Source organism: Liolophura sinensis, chromosome 13 (assembly GCF_032854445.1).
Source record: "Liolophura sinensis isolate JHLJ2023 chromosome 13, CUHK_Ljap_v2, whole genome shotgun sequence".
In the NCBI taxonomy this organism is placed as follows: domain Eukaryota; kingdom Metazoa; phylum Mollusca; class Polyplacophora; order Chitonida; family Chitonidae; genus Liolophura; species Liolophura sinensis.
Window position 1 is genome coordinate 13,597,213 of NC_088307.1, and position 21,913 is coordinate 13,619,125.

General features: G+C 39.6%; 1 protein-coding gene across 7 annotated transcripts in view; it reads right to left on the minus strand.

Annotated features, from left to right (window-relative positions):
• LOC135480082 (ras GTPase-activating protein nGAP-like) overlaps positions 1-21,913 on the minus strand; it is a 258,043-nt gene that overhangs the window by 65,379 nt on the left and 170,751 nt on the right. For 6 of the 7 annotated variants that reach the window (XM_064759830.1, XM_064759829.1, XM_064759828.1 and 3 more), the window contains 2 exons: positions 11,491-11,609; positions 685-788 (listed from right to left, as the gene is read on the minus strand). In XM_064759830.1, coding sequence (XP_064615900.1) covers positions 685-788; positions 11,491-11,609 — 223 coding nt within the window. Of the gene's footprint in view, positions 1-684; positions 789-11,490; positions 11,610-20,526; positions 20,766-21,913 lie in introns of those variants that run through there. The other variant, XM_064759833.1, reaches the window with a different exon arrangement.

Here is a 21,913-nt window from a genome sequence, read left to right on the forward strand (position 1 = left end):
CTCGTTAAGCCCTAAAGATCATATTGATAAGGGGTAATGTAACGATTCATTAGAGTGAATAAATGGCATAAATGGTATTTTTCTTCAATACTGAAAAATTCTGGTATATGTAGGGCAAACAGAACAAGATAGTGAACACATTTCTTATTATTTTGAAGCTACTGTATTTCCACCCATGCTGAGGGGTTTTCACAAACACATTTTTATGAACACCTAGATGAGTTTAGCAGACTGCCATACGTTGAGTGTCCCACCAGAGCACTACTTCAAAATATAAGGCACTTCAGAATACAATATCAATATCAATGTGATGCATTTATTCTTTACTAGTAGTAGCCCTGATAATTTACTTCTTTAATTCACCCTTTTGCTAGTTTTGCTATTCTGTACTACTGTTTGTGAAGCATACAACTGCATTTCCTTTCCAGCCTGGTAGCCAATCAGATAAAAGCAAACAACATTCAACAGCCAGTAGGAGCTCATACAGGTCAGGCTAAATTTGTATATGCATGAGACAAGCAGGAAGACATTAGACATGGCTACAATTAGACAAAAAGCTTTCAGATTAGTTCCGTAACAACTTGGAAATGTTAATCCACAGTCTAATTTGACAACACAGCTAGGCCAATGGTAACCATGGCAATAACAACAGCAGCAAAAATATAGATGGTGATAAAAACTCACGGGTCATTTTCAGAGCTGGCAGGTATGGACCTCTTGCGATCAAGCTTCGTAACGCTCTTTGTCCTTTTCAGGTTGGTTCGGAATGTTTTCTTTGAGAAGAAATTCTGCAAAAGAGTAGAATGACATGTATTATATATTTGACAGCTGATTTTTTTTCCATACTCAAGACTGTTTACCAGGTAAAAGCTGAAAAACACATGCAGGGCTCGGAAAGAAGAGAGAAAGATGGACATAACATCATCATATATCTTCGTGGTCTAGACACATTTCACCTGATAGGCATACAAGCAAAAACAAAATCTTGCCATTGATACCACTTCTGACACCAACAGAAACGCAAAACCTTCCTGCTGAGTGGTATATTTTATCGCCAAACAATAACATATCTCAGCACATCAAGGGTAAACCTCTGCTTAATGGTAAAAAACATCACTTAGAAAACAAGACTGACAAATACAACAAAAATATCATGGGAACATGCAGAACATACACGTTTAAGAAACAAACCTACACATGTAATTCATCTATTTTGTGCCCAGGAAAGTAGAGAATGAAAGGGTCAGGGCTTCAGCGAGAGCTTTACAGAGCAATGTGGGAGGTACCCAGCACTAGAAATTTATCTGCCTTATCTGCACGTTACTCCAGCCAATTAAACCATCTTTCTACTTTGTTGTTTCTCCTATCCCGTGTCTTCTACATGCGGACCTATAAGTCACGAACTCATCTGCCTTTTCGTACATTGTCATGTCACATATTCACACATACTGCATTTCACCTACAGTTTAGCCTGTAAAAATGGACTTTCAGAACTACATAAAGGCCTTAGAGTGCCACTTTTGATGCCAGCACTTACATCTACATTTTGCTCATAAGAAATTAAGCCTCACAAAAACTCTCAAGTAGTCCTATAAGATAGAAGAATCATTCAGGGTCAAACAAAATGTGTCGCTAAAAAAAAATTCAAGTTCAGGTGAATACAGTGTGAAATTGTTTTGCTTGCAAAGTTTTATATACTCAAATTAGGAGTTCCAGAACCCAGCATGTTATAAAACAATTTTCATCTCAATAACAGAATGTGATAGTAGTAAGATGTTTTCTTTTCCAGGGACAAAACAGGATGTGAAATTAGTGTGTAACAGATGAGACAGTCCATGTACATATGTTTACAATGAAGACCACCTCTGGCCTTGTAATGAATGAAGTATTCAACAGATGCTTCATACAGGATATATCCTGAAGCTATGGGCTTCATACAGATCTGTGCTTTCTGGGGTATTTATCTGTGACATCATCTCAAATCCAACCAATCACAAGGAATCCAAACTAAGATCACGAAAAATTCAAGATCGAGTTAGAATAAAGTCCTTAACTGTTTTAAGAATTCCTTGTTGTTCTACAATATGCTGTGGACTGCAAAGCCAAGACAAAGCCCACCAACTGAGAACATATCTCAGAATTATGCTACGCACTGCAAAGCCAAGACAAAGCCCATCAACTGAGAACATATCTCAGAATTATGCTACGGACTGCAAAGCCAAGACAAAGCCCACCAATTGAGAACATATCTCAGAATTATGCTACGGACTGCAAAGCCAAGACAAAGCCCACCAATTGAGAACATATCTCAGAATTATGCTACGGACTGCAAAGCCAAGACAAAGCCCACCAACTGAGAACATATCTCAGAATTATGCTACGGACTGCAAAGCCAAGACAAAGCCCACCAACTGAGAACATATCTCAGAATTATGCTACGGACTGCAAAGCCAAGACAAAGCCCACCAACTGAGAACATATCTCAGAATTATGCTACGGACTGCAAAGCCAAGACAAAGCCCACCAACTGAGAACATATCTCAGAATTATGCTACGGACTGCAAAGCCAAGACAAAGCCCACCAACTGAGAACATATCTCAGAATTATGCTACGGACTGCAAAGCCAAGACAAAGCCCACCAACTGAGAACATATCTCAGAATTATGCTACGCACTGCAAAGCCAAGACAAAGCCCATCAACTGAGAACATATCTCAGAATTATGCTACGGACTGCAAAGCCAAGACAAAGCCCACCAATTGAGAACATATCTCAGAATTATGCTACGGACTGCAAAGCCAAGACAAAGCCCACCAATTGAGAACATATCTCAGAATTATGCTACGGACTGCAAAGCCAAGACAAAGCCCACCAACTGAGAACATATCTCAGAATTATGCTACGGACTGCAAAGCCAAGACAAAGCCCACCAACTGAGAACATATCTCAGAATTATGCTACGGACTGCAAAGCCAAGACAAAGCCCACCAACTGAGAACATATCTCAGAATTATGCTACGGACTGCAAAGCCAAGACAAAGCCCACCAACTGAGAACATATCTCAGAATTATGCTACGGACTGCAAAGCCAAGACAAAGCCCACCAACTGAGAACATATCTCAGAATTATGCTACGGACTGCAAAGCCAAGACAAAGCCCACCAACTGAGAACATATCTCAGAATTATGCTACGGACTGCAAAGCCAAGACAAAGCCCACCAACTGAAAACATATCTCAGAATTATGCTACGGACTGCAAAGCCAAGACAAAGCCCACCAACTGAGAACATATCTCAGAATTATGCTACGGACTGCAAAGCCAAGACAAAGCCCACCAACTGAGAACATATCTCAGAATTATGCTACGGACTGCAAAGCCAAGACAAAGCCCACAAATTGATAACATATCTCTGAATTATGTTATGGACTGCAAAGCTAAGACAAAGCCCACGAATTGAGAACATATCTCTGAATTATGTTAGGGACTGCAAAGCCAAGACAAAGCCCACAAACTGAGAACATATATCTGCATTATGCTAAAGACTGAAAAGCCAAGTCCACACATCTATAACAAGGTTTTCTCTGTATGAAATATGTTGGCAATTTTTAAAGATAATACCACTGATAAATCACAGCTTGTTTACAAATTTCTTTTTAAGAGCCAATAGGTGAATCCAAAACAAAATGTTTCCTCTTATCACTGAGTCCCAACTCATAAACTTGACATAAACACCACCTGAATGCCCAATTAACAGAACCATCAACACAAAACTGCCAAGATTACAGCACGGAAACAGCCATTACCTAAACCATTAACACTGAATAAAACGTGCTGGCAGGTTTACACACCAACACCACAGGTTGATCTCAACTTTGGGGGACATCTTACAGCTGGGAAGGAAGACCGACAGAAAAACCCAACATGGGGTAATTTGCAGCTGATAAACTTCAGTTAATTGGAGATGACCCCTACTGGCCCACAGGGTGTTTCTTCAGAACCCTTTCGCCTTTACAACCATCATAAATGTTTAAAGTGTAAAACAGAGCCATCTTGAGGAATGCAAATGTTGTCAGAACACAAAACAGTACGATGGTAAATTGTATAAACATTCTAATTCATCAATGGTTACCCCCCCCCACCCCTTGTAATCTTACCACAACAGCTGTGTAAGTGCGATTCTTAGACTTGTCTGCAAGTACAAGTAATGGTATGACAGAAGAGATCGATACAAGTAATTAAAAGTACTGTCAAACACCCACATTGGCAACGAGTCTGTTTAGGGCACATTGTATGGCCTGAGAGGGCCAGCATGAGCTGGGCTTGAACTCACAGCAAGCTAATTGTGAGAGTATTTGTAAGAGGCTCTCCAGTCATCGTGCCGCGCTGGCATGCTAACGCCCTCGGACACTGAGTTTAGCCTTTGGTTTAAGGTGTATTACTCTACAAAGATAAAACCATCTACTTTAAATGTTGTGGGCCAAATATCAATGGTTTACAAAAATATCACCTTCTTAACTTGGAGGAAAATCAGTCATAAGGAAAAAGTACTGTAAATGACTTGCAGTTTAATTCAAAAAATGAAAATATTCTGAATCCAATACAAGATCAGCAATCAAGACATTATTTATAAACTATATTGTAATTAAGTTTATAAGTTAGAGATGCAAGCATTAATTGGAAAATATCAACCAAAACACATTAGATACAACCATAAAACTGTAAGACTTTGCAAGCAAACAGTAAGGTTAACTCTACCTCATTTCAAGTAACGAACCTCAAGTTTGTCCTCTCCATTCAACAAGTGGGTACAAAACTGGTAAACAAGTGGGTACAAAACTGTAAACCAGTGATAAGGTTATCTTTACATTCAAAACTCCAGAGGTTATCATTATGGAGCTGACCATACACAAATCCCCACACAAATTTACAGACTATGTCCTGGGAAAATATGTTCTTCAACCTTTGAACACATAGCCAATTACTACCAGACAACACCAGCATGGACTGTTTTGATTGGTCAGTTTAAATTAGCTACATAATATAAATGTACCCGTCTGTGCAAAGGTCAGCATGTGTCTGACATGAGGTCAAACATGTGCTCGACCCAGGGGGAAACTCAGGCTGTACTAAGCACATCAAAGTGAACTGTCAATTTCATAGAAAGCTCTGGCAGCTGTCAAAACACTTTGGACTGTTGAAGCAAACTAAGAGCAGCAAACACTAAAGTGTTGATAGAGCTAACTACACCTTCATAGTCACACTCACATCAGTTGAGCATGGGGAAATGCACTTGAGATAATCAATTGATTCTGTTGACCTTCTCATTTAATGCTCCACTCCTCAAACCTAACTAATAGATTGGTCAAGAAACAGCTAGGGCAACTGGTACAACTGGACAGTACAATCAGACATCAACCAGTATGATTTATTTGATTGGTGTTTTATGCCCTACTCAAGAATATTTCACTTATATGATGTTGGCCAGCACTATGGTGGCAGGAAACCAGGCAGAGCCGGGGAAGGGGGGGTGGGGTATGGTGATTAACCCACAACCATCTGCAGGTAGCTGACAGACCTTGTCACGTACAGCCGGAAAGGAAGCCGGCATAGGCTGGACTTGAACTCACAGCGACCACACTGGTGAAAGGCTCCATGGTCATTACACTGTGCTAGCACGCTAACCGACTGTGCCACGGAGGCCCCCGATGTGCACAATAAGTCTTGCCAGTGAAATTACAGGTAGTAAGGGTGGTGGAATGGGCATTTATAACGCTAAGATTTATACAGGGGCGCGTAGGTGTAAAAATCCTTCAGTCCGACAAAAAAGGCTTTCTCTCACATTCTTCCAATTTATGCCTAAGGATTCAGAGATTTTTTCGTTGGTATAGTGGTCAATTAACATCACTTTGAACATCATATTGGTTCAGCCGATGTGATTTAACGTGTCAGTTCCAATACCAACACATTTTTAGCATTGCCTCATTGGAACATCATGCGCTAGACATCAGACATGATGCCCCACCCAGTCACAGTCCTCTTGCACTCATCCTTTGATGAATAACTCATGTTAAAAGACATAATATAATGTTCAAAATCTAATTGCCTGACCAACACTAATATACTAATATAGGGCAGTTTTCACCCTTGAAAAGTTGGACATAATTTCACTTAAGACTACAACCTGGGCCTCCATTTTAGAGAATGAAGGACTGAAAGGATGTCTTCATAATATACTGTTGCATTAACCATCTGAACGTGTTAAGTGTGCACATGCAGTCTACAGGGATACTGGTGTATTCTCTGGAGCACAACGTTAAACCCCAAGCACTCACTCACTCATTGTATTCTCTGCAATGGTGATGTCCACCAGCTTCAGGGTCAAAACAAGAATGTACGCACCATGGGGGCTGAAGTTGCATGTTTATTTTCCCTTTTGTACAAGGAACTAAAATATGTGGTTGATTTACATGGTCATACAAGCACATACCTATCTAGGAAACCCGGCAATGCAGGGGAGCAGCCTCCAGCTGTGAGCTGACCACTTGAACATGGATGTAATCCATGGCTTGTGGTAATGCTGGTGGGATTAAACAGTAACTGAACACCTTGGGTCAGTCCAAGATGACCAGCCCAATGGTTGTGAACAACTTGCTGGACACATGGAATGCCTTAATTACTTGTCCAATAGGTTTTTTCAAGAATGTGAATTATATTTAATGAGAATACCCTAAATTATCAACGAATTCGACCAGTGAGGTATTACATTGGATGCAGTTTGACAACAAAATTCAAAAGACTTTGAACACTAAATTGTATTGTTTAGGTAGGGAACATATGAACTTAATAGACATTAAATAACCTGTCCAGATATTAATGATTTATTTATTTGATTGGTGCTTTATACGGCACTCAAGAATACTTCACTTATACGACAGCGGCCAACATTATGGTGGGAGGAAACTAGGCAGAGCCCAGTGGAAACGCACGACCATCCACAGGTAGCTGTCAGACCTTCCCACGTACAGCCGGAAGATAGTAATGAAAATATATAAACACTGGAGTGTTTCCAAAGATTCCATGCAATTGCTTAATGCAGGGCGCATGTTAATGCACCAGACAAGAATTTAGATATGGGTCGAAGAAACACTGCACCATATGAGTCGAGTAATAGCACAGACCAAACACATGTGCATGGAAACACTGCCATTAGTAGGGTGTTCAAAAAGGGCAAGTAGCAGGCTGCACACAGCTGTCTACTGCAGTCCCCGCCTAGTTCGAATATTCTTACTATTTCAATCAATAGTAACTTTGGCATAATGACTTTCAATTCAGTCGCCAATTTTGAACTCTAACGTCCTTCTCTAATTCTAAATGAAAATCCTGCATTAGGTGTTCATTCACAGAGAGAGATACATGCAGGAAATGCATCCAATGTGGTGTATTCATAAAATGTGTTTTACACATATTCATATTCATAAATATGCTGCTGATCCACTCACTTCTTCATTATGGTACATAAACATGACATATACCCATTATATAACAGCTTAAAAGGCCGTTGTTGCCCCCCCCCCCCCCCCAGAAATTAAAGACAAGGTTAAAAAAAAAAGTACACACCCTTCTCTAGTACCAGAAGAAAGTTGAGGAAGATACACTTCCAGTTCACTTGAAATGATCTTAAAATAGCAAATGTAGCATGTAAGCTAATGATAAAGCACTTCAGGGGTTGGAGGGGAGGGGAGCCTGCACAGACAACAACACAGCACGGTGGAGGGTGATACCAGATTCAAGCATGCCTCGCAGGAAGACGCAGCTGTAAACTTTTCCTCCCCAATGTGAAGACTGATGAGATGTTTGTCAATGACGGTGAAGTTTGATTACTATTTCATGCTGGGTTGCATTTCCCACCAAGGGGGTGTCTGATCTGATCATTATATAATGGTAGACAAGAATCGGTGCATGATGAGAACGAATCGGTGCACGATGAGAACACAGAAATAGATGAAAAGGGTTCCAGCAGATGCGTTGCAAAGTCATCTACCAGGAACACTACCCTACTTTTCGACGAGGACGGTGCAGCACTGAGGAGCATCTTAAAAACAATGTTACCCCTGTTTCTGTGGTATACATACATATTCAGTGTAAAATGTCTCTATTGTCAAAGAATAAAAATGACTGATTTACAAACTGACAGCCAAAAATTGAGTGAATTCCGATCAACTGCGAGGACAGATTGGCACAGCAAAACTACAATTCCACCAGTTGACTTTTAGCAGCAACGAGCATCTCTGTAAACTGCTCCGTCTGTTGGTAGGTTGGTCAAGTTAATTTCTCACATTTCTACACCTCTCATCTTATGATCCATTTACTAAAGAAGTGGCATAAGGGAGAGATGACATGAACTCTTTCTGGAATACAACAGCTTTTATAATGTCCACCTGTTCTTATGTATTCAATTACTGAATTACGCTTTATTCATAAGGTGTACAGTGAAAGACAGTTGATTACCACTGATAAATTGTGTTTGGATGTACATGTTCACAGAGGGTTTGCCCATGATTTGGATTTAGGTATTTATTTATTTGACTGGTGTTTTACGCCGTACTCAAGAATATTTCACTTATACGACGGCGACCTGCATTATGGTGGGCGGAAAATGGGCAGGGCCCAGGGGAAACCCACAGCCATCTGCAGCTTGCCGACAAACTTTCGCACTTATGGCCGGAGAGGAAGCCAGCATGAGCTGGGCTTGAACTCACAACGACCGATTTGGTAAAAGGTTAGCACTCCAACAAACCAAGCCACTGAGCCCCCCCCCCCCCACCCCCCAATGATTTGGAGGTAAAGCATTTGGTTACTCTTCCAATGAGCTGTGTCAACTCAGGAATTCTGAAATCCCAAATTGCCTATAGGCCAATGTTTCAATATTTCATTCTGAAGTTTTGACATCACGCATTGAGGGGGGCGAGGTGAAGCACAGGAGACTGTATGTCAGTAACGGGGCCTTCCGTGGGTCACTATACCCACAGGTTAGGGCTTAACCTGCCAAACTGGTCCCCGTCAAAATGGCGTTAATGTTCGTGTCCTCCCTTGGGGGTTTTGTAATGTGAAACTCAGGCCATCATGCGAACCTATTTACCAGTGAGCACACACCTTTTACAGGATGAGTGTCCTTGCATTAGTTAAGACCTTTTGTGGAGAATTTGATTTTGGGCCACATCAAGATTGCCGCCTCCTGCGAAAGGGACCCGGCTTTCCAGGGATTCATTCGTTCGCTTTATTAACAGGGTCCCTGTCTGTCAGAAGATAAATTCTAGAGCTATCTGCCTTCAATTTGGCGGGTTGGCTGGGCATGTTGGCAGACATCCCAATTGGCAATCTGCCCGTCATGTCATGTCTCTTACACTCGGTATCAGTCCACTATCCCTGCAGTCTCTACCCAGATGCTTCTCTAATTGTTTACCATGGGCTGATAGCTTTGGAAGTCTGCAGTCCAAGACTAAATGAAGGTGATAAGTATCTGAAGGTTAGGTATTTCAGGACCATACTGTCCTTGGCTTAGGTATTTCAGGACCATACTGTCCTTGGCTTAGGTATTTCAGGACCATACTGTCCTTGGCTGCTTTTCTGTTGTCATTTCAATACTGGTCATTTCAAGACAGAAAGAACAAAGGAGTATGGAGGCTGGGTATTGAAGGCATCTGGACCACTTTTAAAATAATCATGGGAATCAGACTGCGAATTCTGCGGCCAATTTTACAAAGAGGAATTCCTGAAGTGGTTTCCTGGTCTCTGACCATTGAGCTAATATTCAATGCACCGCAATTAAAATAGTCCAGACAAAGGAAGCGCATGGACAAAACTACCATGTGATAAACTTGTTCATCAAAGTATTCAAGTAGTAAAAATACATGTAACCAGCTTTTCAAAATGACAAATGTACCTGATTGAAGTTTTCAATAGTAAACAAGTATAACATTGATCTGGTTTTAATTTCAATCTCCTCCTGTAAATATTCTAAAGAATTGTCTCAAGGAACCCAAAGTCCGTAGTTAATCAAAATACATTCACGAATTGCTAGCAGAGTATTTCAAACTGCTAAATTACCTTTCACACAATTAATACATCCACCAAGGCCATTAGTTTCAAAAGTGTTTCCTGTTATGGTAATTGCACGTATCTTTCCTGTATAAATGGACCATAGGTCCATAACTGTTGCCGGAAGATTTTATACCTGTTCCGTCGATTCAGGAAAAACCTTGGCTGTTCCACCAAACCGTGGTTGGCTGAAAACATCAAGAACGGAACAGCATATCCTGTCACACCATCGCACCCAGGCTAGTTATCCCTTCATCCTTGGACTTTGATCGCACCAATCAATGTCAACTTGATCAAAAGGCTCTGGACACAAATTGCAACGGTTTCGAGATCTGTGGCCCTCAACCACCCTCTCTACTCAAGCAGAGCAAATCTGGTGTACACTAAAGATCATTGATTCCAGAAAACGGCTCAAGAGCCAAAATTCTTCTTCTGCTTTCACATAATTTAACAACTGCCCAAAAAGATACATTTGCATGGTGGCTGACTCATTTACCCTAATTCCTCAACCTTTCACATATGTCAAGAGCAATTTTCAGTGCAAATATATGTACATTTTGAATTTGATTTTCGAGACAAAACTACATTGGTTAGGTTGGTCAATTGGGAGGGCTTCACAAAAGTATGATTTTATCACTTTACACAGAATAATGCCTTCAGAATATGCTTGGATAAAGACCTTACAAACATGCAAAAAAGGTAGGTGAATTACAGTACACTGTACGGTACAATGCAAGATAAATATGGTTAAGGGGAAGCACAGTTATTTGAATGACAGGTTGGTGCTGTAACTGTACTTGAAGCTAATGGAATGGTAGAAGTTCGCTAAAGGTGAGCTTCTGAGTAACCATAGCATGGTTGATACTGTCGATAAAAACTAAATGTATCAGTCATATCGGGTTCAATTCCAAAGAAAGTTTCAAATGTTCTAGTCAAAGTACACTGCAAATTTCGCCTGCTATTCACAACTTTGTCGAGTTTTAAGAATGATGGCAGGAAGTATTTAGGGTAATTTTGATGGCTCCGTGGGAGCCCAAATAACTAAAAAAACTAAAACTTCTTTAAAGCACATTTCAAACATTTCACTAAATACTGTATTTCATCTAAAGCTAGGCCTGTAAAAATGCTCTGTCAGAAACTCACAAAATGACACTTTCCATGCTAACACATGTTAAGTTTTTGAATAAGGGATTAATCAAACGGCACAATGAACTCTTAAGTGGCTCTATAATGTGGATGAATAAATCAGAATCAAGTAAAATGTGTCGCCTGAAAAATGCTAACCTTTACATGTAGGTGAAATACAGTGAAGATGTCCAAAACAACAGCCAGTCAGGTGTTGCAAATATGGGGCTCTGATATTCATGTACCGAGGATAAAAGTGACTTACTGCAATCCTATTGGTTGAGGTGGTGCCAGTATCCATGGTGACCTCTGTGTTGCTAAGGGAGGATGGGACGAGGGGAACACTCCCCCGTCGCTCGGTCACCGCTTTGTCATAGGATGAATCTGAAACCCACAACAACGACAACGTTGAGCAAGAGACCATGTAAAATTATTTGCATTGTAGGCCTACCAATTATTATAAATACAATATGACGTATTAAAACTTTGTAGCTGAAAGTGAATGGACAGCATTTTATAATATGGACATTTTAGACAAAATAAAAAAGTTCTTTCTGACCTACAGAGCAATCAATAGCACAGCTAAAACTGTGTTTTATATTTGTTCACCTGTTGTCAAAAACAGAGTAAACAATTACATTTGTCATTGTCACAAAGTAGGGGTGTGCTAATGAACATGATATATCAGTAATCATGACCTTCATATCAGTAATCATGACCTTTATATCAGTAATCTTGAACTTTACATCAGTAATCATGACTGCTGTGAGACATACACAATGCCTCATACCCCAGAAAAGGGTACTGTTTTTAATTTCCCACAAATCTTGCCAAAATTGAAGGATAAACAAATCAACTGACCTACCACAGTATGTAAAAGTGTAGCCAATTTCTAGAAAAGATAGTGTTCAATAGTAAATTTCTTGCCTAACAGGTAGTGCTATTAATGGCACAATTACAAGCAGCTATTACCGGCTATATTTTTGTTACACAAATAGTATATGTAACCAAATTAGCCTGCAATTCTCTTTAGTGTTTTCTATTTATTGATGCAATACTTATGGCATGCACAAAAAATATATACAAGTACGTCCAGTGGTTACTTATTTTGTCCACGACTTTAATAATTTTACCCCAGAATAACGTTATTACATTTGTTAGACATGAATTCCCACAAAGTTATACAATAAAAACATGATCATGGGACCTGGACAAGTGGAATTAACACGCACCCCACAAACTTAGGCAAATGAAGTGTACATAAAATATCCTAAAATTAATCGTACTAATACTAAAAATAATGCTACCCCCCCCCCCCCCAAATCTATTCCCCCTCCCCAAAATAAAAATATAACGGCAAACATAAAAAAAATCCCACAAAAGCAGCAAAAACTACAAATGAATGAAAATATATATATAATGTGAAAAAAATATATATAAACAGACAACTGGCGACTAAATGAACCAAAACTGTTGGAGGGCATAACACCACCACTCAGTGAGGTGAAAAATTCTATTATTTGGTTTTTCGGCACGAGTGAAGATTGAACCTGCAGACTTTTCCCTCCTTGGGGCAAAGTGCATGGATGCGGAAAACTGAGTCTAACAATGATCTTGCCTTTTTTGTGAATCTCATGCAAGAAAGAAGACAATCACATGTCAGGCCAGACAAAAAAAAAATCTTGGTCACTTATCGAGCAAATGCGTTACTCAACAAGACAGTAATCTCTGTTCATTTTTTAGCAGACGGTGCTACTATTTTTTTAAATTTTTTTTGTTTTCCTGCATGAACACGCAGCGAGTCCAAAATAAAACAACTGTTTCTCGCAATAGAAATCACATGAGCATAAAAGCAGGCAAGTCTGAGCTGTGACACAAGTGTAGCATATCTTTAGGGCGCACACTGATTTAGGATAATGTCTGACCTGACACGCGTCTTTGCCCCAGAGATAACAAAATGATGTGATGGAAACAAAAGGTTCTGTGTTCCCATTATATAGCCAAATAAAATTAATTAAATATTTTGTTTCAATTCATGTAGATAAAAAGGGAAACATAAAAAGGATAAAATTAAATATCACTTCAAACACAATAATGTACAGTACCCTGTAAAGATATAAAAATTATATATTATCTATATATATATATATATTTAAAAGAAAATGATTCTATGATGAAAATCTGCATGGATGTTTAACTGATTGTATCAAACATATTTCTCCTTCAACTTCATAAAAAAAAACCCATGTACACTTCTACTCCATGAACAGCATTTTCTTTATACAAAGGCTTCAGATTTTTAAAATTGGAGAATCTTGACAATAGCTTTCTGAATCTGATTCTCGTGGTACAACTATGAAAACCCTGCAGATGAACTCTAAAACTTTTTCAGTAATAAAATTGTCCATTATGAAGAAAAAACTGCACACATGAGAAGAAAAAACTGCACACATGTAAAGATTACACCATGGATATTTTTGCAAAATTTCATGGTTCTTGAGAAGCCAAAATCTTGATTTTAGGCACATTTTTGCTCTCCACAAAATTCAGAACAAGCAAGGATTTATTAGAAAGTCTCTTCAAATCCAAAACTTCACAGAATCTATTATGTTTTGATGAGACAAAAGAGTTTAAACATACATGTACATGCGCAAGTAGCTACTGTGAAGAGCAAAACAGAAAATTGTGCCTGCTCCACATAATCTGGGTCACTGGGTGAAGAAGTTAAAACTTTGATGCACTGACAAAGACCATGTAATTAAGCTGTTGTCCTCAAACCACTTGTACTTGTAGTTCTCAGAGTTATCTCCCCTGAACAATACACTGAGAGATAACTAACCTTGACTTCAAAATACAGGAGTTGATCAGGATGTGAGGATGACCAAAGATAGGGCCACACGTCTTTGAAGACTGATACAGTATCTCCATGAGCAGTTATTTAAAAGCAGCAAGAAATTCAAACAGATTACAGCTGGAATCAATTTCATTCAGTTCAACACGATAAGCCAATCAAAGAATCTAACACGAGTGAGTTGAGAAAAATTGATATTTCTTCGTAACTAATTGGATATCCAGACAACCTTGGGAACCAGAGCGTGTCCTTGATCGATAAATCCTCCCATATCTTAATAGTGCTGCCATTCCAATGGCAATCAACCTAATGGATGTTTGAGATCTATCATAAACGCTGCCAGCTATAGTACCTCCTTGATTCATTTCAAAACAGACATGAGCCAGATGTCAGTAACACTGTCTTGAACATTTGCCCAGTTTCATTAACGTCCATATGATCCTGGCTCAATGGGCAAAAAGAAAAAAAAAAAAAAAAAAAAAATGCCACTGAAGACAAATCATCGATCTACAGGCATTTGAACAAATAAGAAGTTTTGAACCCAAAAGAAAAACACAACAATCTGCATGACACAAATATAACCTGTGCATCCAAAACCATATATAACTTCAAACACAGATTATTTTAGATTCCAGCAAGGAGATAACTGAATCTGCCACTCTATAACAGCCTTCACATTTCCAAAAAATGAATTCTTCATCCACCACTGCCAACAATACTCTGAAAGACCCTTAGAGAACTATGGGGCGTAGAGAAATAATTTGCTCAGTTTTATGGAGCAAACATCTTTTAGTGACGCAAACAATTCATTTCTGGTGTGACACACTACCTCAAACTTGCTGACTCAGCAGTTTTCTGACCAAAAAAAAAAGCCAGTTAGCATGCTCTGGCAATGTGACCAAACTGACTCAGTATTCCATTCCCAAGCTGTTTCTAGCATGAATGTCATCAGGAGGATATAAACAAATCTGCTAAGTTTAGACATATTTCATGAAGAAGTCAGAGTGCATTGTGGTCGCAGCCCATTCCTGTGATTCCTCACAAAGAGCCTGACAGATGCGGCACATGTTGAGGTGACAGGCATCCACAGTTATGAGCACATTATAAGCTTAACCTGTGAATCACATGATCTCTGTGGGACACGATATAAAGAGATACATTCTACATGTAAATATATGACCATCACATGTTCAAAATTAATTTTTACAAGGTTTTTCTTCATGGGGTGTATCTCTCTTAAGGGGAAGGGATGGAGCCCTTGCACATTTAAGCAGCCTAAAATATCCCCACTCACACACAGACATTGTCCTCTGAATGGCTTTGTTGCAACTTTTAACAGTGCACTATACAATACATGTATAAATTCTTCACAGAGATTGGATATTAAAATTAAACACAGCACAGCACATGTTAAGAAGGCATCAGACCTTAACATTTCTCAAATGGACGCTGCTTCAGCGTCGTTTCTGCTACCCTACACTCCCCAAATGGACGCTGCTTCAGCGTCACTTCTGCAACCCTACATTTCTCAATTGGACACTGCTTCAGCGTCGTTTCTGCTACCCTACATTTCTCAATTGGACACTGCTTCAGCGTCGTTTCTGCTACCCTACATTTCTCAATTGGACACTGCTTCAGCGTCGTTTCTGCTACCCTACATTTCTCAATTGGACACTGCTTCAGCGTCGTTTCTGCTACCCTACATTTCTCAACTGGACACTGCTTCAGCGTCGTTTCTGCTACCCTACATTTCTCAATTGGACACTGCTTCAGCGTCGTTTCTGCTACCCTACATTTCTCAATTGGACACTGCTTCAGCGTCGTTTCTGCTACCCTACATTTCTCAATTGGACACTGCTTCAGCGTCATTTCTGCTACCCTACATTTCTCAATTGGACACTGCTTCAGCGTCGTTTCTGCTACCCTACATTTCTCAATTGGACACTGCTTCAGCGTCGTTTCTGCTACCCTACATTTCTCAATTGGACACTGCTTCAGCGTCGTTTCTGCTACCCTACATTTCTCAATTGGACACTGCTTCTCGTTTCTGCTACCCTACATTTCTCAATTGAACACTGCTTCTCGTTTCTGCTACCCTACATTTCTCAACTGGACACTGCTTCAGCGTCGTTTCTGCTACCCTACATTTCTCAATTGGACACTGCTTCTCGTTTCTGCTACCTTACATTTAATGAACATGTACACACTCTGCTCCTATTATTCCCCTTTAGCTATATTTGTCAAAACATACAGGTTGAGATTCAGATTAAAAATCCTCCTAAACTGAAGATTTACAATTCTGACCATTAATTTTTTATTTGAATTTGGTGTTGCATCCTAGAATATTTCCCTAACATGACAATGGGTCAGGTTCATGGGTGTGAAATACCACTCCACCCTGCCACAGTAAAGCTACTGCTCTATACTGTATATGAATGAACAAGTGGCACACACACCGTCAACATAAAAATATTTCGGGGCGGTGAAAAAATTCAGCTATGTATAAATACTGGCATTATTTTCAGCTTATCAGGAGAAAAACAAAGCATGTGGACATGATAAGGAGAAAATATGTCCAGTGGAGCAGATAAATGTGTCCTGAAGAATTTGGAGCAGATCACTCAGACAACAAAATAAAGGGAGGGGGTTGGGGGGAAGGGGGGGTGGGGGTGCAGCTTTAGAACAGATGAGACTAACACAAATCAAACTTAAGAATTCTACTTACATTTAACAACATACCTTTATCTCTTGTTATCTACACATCTAACATTTTTGGATACAAAAAAAAAAGAAAAAAAAATTCCAAGAACGTGTAGCTAACTAGGCCATATTATACATCAGCATTTGCATCTTTACTTCAGACATTATGTACATGTTACATATAAGAACAGGGGTCTGACAGCAACCTGTGGATAGTCGTGGGTTTCCCCCAGGCGCTGCGCGGTTTCCACCCACCATAATGCTGGTCGCTGTCGTATAAGTCAAATATTCTTGAGTACAGCATAAAACACAAATCAAATAAATAAATAAATATAAGAACGGCTAGGAGTATATTGTACAGAATGAGGGCCATCTTAAATAGTGGGCACTGAGCCTTTGTCTGGCTACACTATCATACTACAACTTCGTTTAAAATTTAATCTGATATACTAACACTTTAGTAAGAAGTACGCACATCACACTGGATTGGATTTGTACTTTCACTTGATTCAGAAACTTTGAAATCAATGAAAGGTTCTAGAATACTACATACAAGTATTTAAGTAAACAGAAAGTATGAAAATGTGTTTGACATTGTCTAAGAGCCATGTAAACATGTATACATGTTGATTTCTCCTTATATTAAAACCTCTAACCTAATTTTATACTATCACCAAACAAACGCAGAAAGTACAGGAGAAGCTGATGTGGGTCATCTTTAAAAGGTGCAGTAAAGAATTGACTATAATAAAAGAGTTATCCAACTCGGTGTACCTTCACATTGCATATACATCTGCTATGGTTTCGTTAAGATTGAAAACATTTGGATCACATGTGCATGGAATGCAAACATGTATAAAATCAAAAAACAATATCTTCATATGTTTTTGTCTGGGCAGACTGCCATCAATTCTCAAGCGTCATAATAAACTAACCCTTGACAAAACCTCCATGCGTTCGCCAAGACAAAAACGACAACACAATGATGAAGACATAACTGCGTGATTAAGTCCTTCTATTGTATTCCAATCAAATAAAGCTAGCTAGCATTGTCAATTTAAGATTCCATCAACAAAGGTCTTCACGGGCATTTATGAGCAGAATTAAACCTACCGTACAATCAGAGGCAGCCATGAGGGCTTTAATTTTGCCTAATCAATTCAGCCGAAGCACCAGGATCGCTACAGTGCGCTATAGTGCCCCTAGCGCTGCTATTGTTTTAATCCACGAACTTTGCGCTGGCTAAAGCTGCACACCAGGCTTTTGTTCTTGTTTTTACAACAGCTCAGTTTCAATCTGAAACCAGCTGGATCTGGTAGTTAGACCCACTTGGATGAACACCAAAACAAACAAAAAGTTTTATGACCTTTCGCCTCAACTCGCAGCCTCCCTTTCATTTTATGCTTTTGTCGCACCCTTATGGGTTATTGGAGCTGTCGTATCCTCCCCTGAAGACAAGGCTCGCTATTAGCACATGGGCAATTTAACCAAAGTAGAATTCTATTTATTAATATGGATTAAGGCTTAGATCTGCTATCAACTGGTGGAGGCAATTCTCAACTTGGATTTGCACAAAGGATTCAAGCCCTTTCAGTCAGCGCATTTGTATTAAATTGTGCAATGTTCTGAAGCATAAACAATGTCCATTCATCCAGTATGGCTGCTTTTACATCAGTCTTTATTGAAAGCGAACTGCACCAACAGCAAACACGATTTTATGACAACTGAAATGCCATGCGACTCCTACACATTACATGTAGCTGTATTCAAAAGCTGTACTTCTGAACTGCCACTCAAAACGATAAAGTGCTGCCTCACTAAAATAACGCTAAATCGCCTAATAATATTGGATAGTATTAAGAGAGACAGTTTTAAAGGCTAAACATGACACAACTTTGTACTGAGCTTTGTTTTAAAGTTTACAAGGCAGATGCGCTCGACCAGTAAAAATACTTGTTTACTTTCAGCAAATGCTGTGCATAATGATGATCCACACAAATTCCGGTTTCAAAATCTGAGACTTGAGACAACTCAGTACTGAGCTCTGTTCTCTAGTTTATGAGGGAGACTCCACAAGCAATTGGTCAATAAAAATATTTTCAGTATTTATATTCAGTATTCAGTATTTCAGTATTTTCGTTTCTGTTACCAGCCACAATAGTTGGTAGAGCGTTCCCTTTGGGAGCGATAGATCCAGGGTCAATCCTGGGTTGAGTCACACCTAAGACCTTAATGAAAGGAAGTTGTATCTTCCTCGCTTGGCCTTCAGCATGAAGGGGATAGTGCAATGACTAGTTGACCCGTATCAGTATAACGGCTTAGGTGGGGCAGTTTACTTGCCTTCGTTGAAGCATCTCAGTGAAGCAGCACTAGATAAAAGAGCAGTGGAAATGCAACAAGGAGGCACATTACATGCACTCTAAGGATTCCTTTGTTGTCATATGACTTAAAAACTGCACAACATTAAACCTGAAGCACTCACTCACTCACTCATTTCTGTCATTATACTGATCATGCCTATACTGGTCTGTAAAATACAGTACACCAGCCAAACAGAACCAAACAAGGACCTGGTCTATTGTCATGCAGCACAGACAGACTATGTAAACAATACTCCAGGCAGCTGATTTATCACTGAGCACAGCCGTTAGGCTAATATCAAACCCACAATAGCCAGTGCAGTGGTTTACATCATCTAAATAGCACCAGCCAGTGAGCTAGTAGGTGTAACCACACCACATTTATCTTCCTCCTGCTCAAATGAACAATGGTTAATGTGGCGAGCAAACCCAAACATCACCAAGCCTCAGTAACTCCAGACAAACACTCAGAAATCACAGTACAATAATCGTCATAGCACCTGTACATTTCTGCCAGCTGTTGTATTGCATGAGTATATATTACCTGATCTTCAAAACATGTGAAACTCACAAATTTACAAAATAACTTCATCTGGCAACAAAATTCACCCTCTTGATCAAATCTATTTGCATGTGGTTCTTTTTTTTTTCTTTTTTTAAAAATTATGAAAATTTTCAAATCTTCAAAACTTAAATGTTTCAATACCTGTGAGTGACTCGAAATACATGTAGAAAATAATCTACAAGCGCTCTTGTGCAAATAACGAAGTACTTTTCACACTGTATTTGATTACTTGTGTCCCCTGACAATTTCACATGTCTTGCGTAAATTAATTCATCACAAATTATTGTTGAGGTAAACAGGGCAGGTCATCTTCTGACCTTTCTTTCAGATTTTACAAATTGATTTTATTTAGAATCGATTGGCGCATAATTGTCCATTAATTTCTTCTAAACACGAACAACCAAAGACCAACCGACCACTTTTTTTCTATTTCGCTTGTTCAATGCAGTTCAAATCAAATTACCGAGTGTCAAATGTGATCAATGTTCCATTCTACATTTCGTTTCCCTTTTTATCTGAACAATTTTGTTTCGCTTTTTATCTCAACAATTTTGTTTCCAATTTCTGCAGTTCTTTGAATAGGTAATCATGTGTGATCAGAAAGAAACGGCTGATAAAAAAAAACACACACAAAAACACAACAACCTCAATGTTTATCTCCTAATCAATAATGCTACATTAATCACTATGTGCAACTGCTAAAATGATGATAAATTGGTCGAAACTTCACTCTCTTTTTAATCCAAGGCTATTTGCTTGAAACAAACCATTTTCCAAGAAAATCAGTGAAAAATCAATACTGTGATGTATACGTATATACAATACCTGAACCAGGCTCACTGCTAATATCACAGTTTGTCATTATCGTGGATTCCATGTCGGGCTCAGTTTCTGTGTCCCCTCCCATATTTGTTGCGTTTGTTGTCGATTCCATCTCCGTGGCATCATTTTCCTCCATGTTTTCTACAGAGCTGGCGTCGTCTGATTGTAACAAGGTCATCTTGCCACTGGTATTTGTGTCACGCCGACTGGGTGACTGATGACCCACACAACACGATACGCATCCCATCCTCGTTATACCTGAACAGGTACACGTCGATCACATTCCAGGTAACCCGAGGGCAGAATGCAACTTCATTTATAGCGACTGCATCGAGCCAAAAACAAACGAACGCATTCACCTCAAACTTTATCTTTCAAGACGCAAACACCTTGGGCTGCGTTGCCATGGGAACAGGAACAGGGACAAGGAAGTAAATCGCCCTTAGTAATTAATCCTTAACCTTATATACAGATACTTGTTGCCATCACGTGTAACAAAAGTCTTTATGTACACATAAAAGCCAGACTGATGGGGTTAAATACATATATCTAAAGGCTATATGACCATTTCCCAGAGGATTCTTCCACCAGAGTATAACTTCACACTATACATCAGCCAGTTAGGTTTCTGTGACACACACATCTTTGGACGATGCCCCCATTTTCTTTCCCTTTTTTTCAATCCATGTTGGTTGTCAGCAGAGTGGGGCCTTGCTCAAGAGTTAAGTTGATTGCTGAAGTCTTAAGGGTATGCAGGCAACCACTGTGAGCCCTGGGGACAGACAATGTCAGCCGTCTTCAAGGGTCTGCAGGGAACGCTGATTTCACGAGGTACGCAGACGGCCCCGATTGTTGAAAGTCCAGTTAAATTATCGTCTTTTGAAAAGTCTTGGTAGGTCTGGTATTAGCGGGCCCTCGGTATGGTGGCCTAGCTGTTATCAGGCGATTTGTTCCGTTGGTTTCTCACACGTCCATCAACGCCGGGATGCCCCAAACTCCCTTCCCACAAGGATCAATACACGGCTCTGGCTAATTTAGAATCTTCACCAGTTTTCTGGATCTACCAGAGATCAGTGAACCTGAAGTCGCCGATCGCTTCAGCTCCGGACGGGAATCTTAATAAACAAGCCCTCTGATAGATCTCTGAGGGATCAGCAATGCAAAGTAACCAGGGTTGTCTAAATATGAAACCGTGCAGTACTCTCAAGATTACTCTCTAACCAAATTGCTAAGGGCATCAAGAAAATTAAAACTTCCACATAATATCACTGGCCAAAATAAACCACTATCTTTAAACACCAGTCCAGAAGCATACAGTACTCCCTGTTAGCATATAGATTCAAAGGTACATACAATGCTACCTGGCTTATTATAAAATGGGTAGATTTAC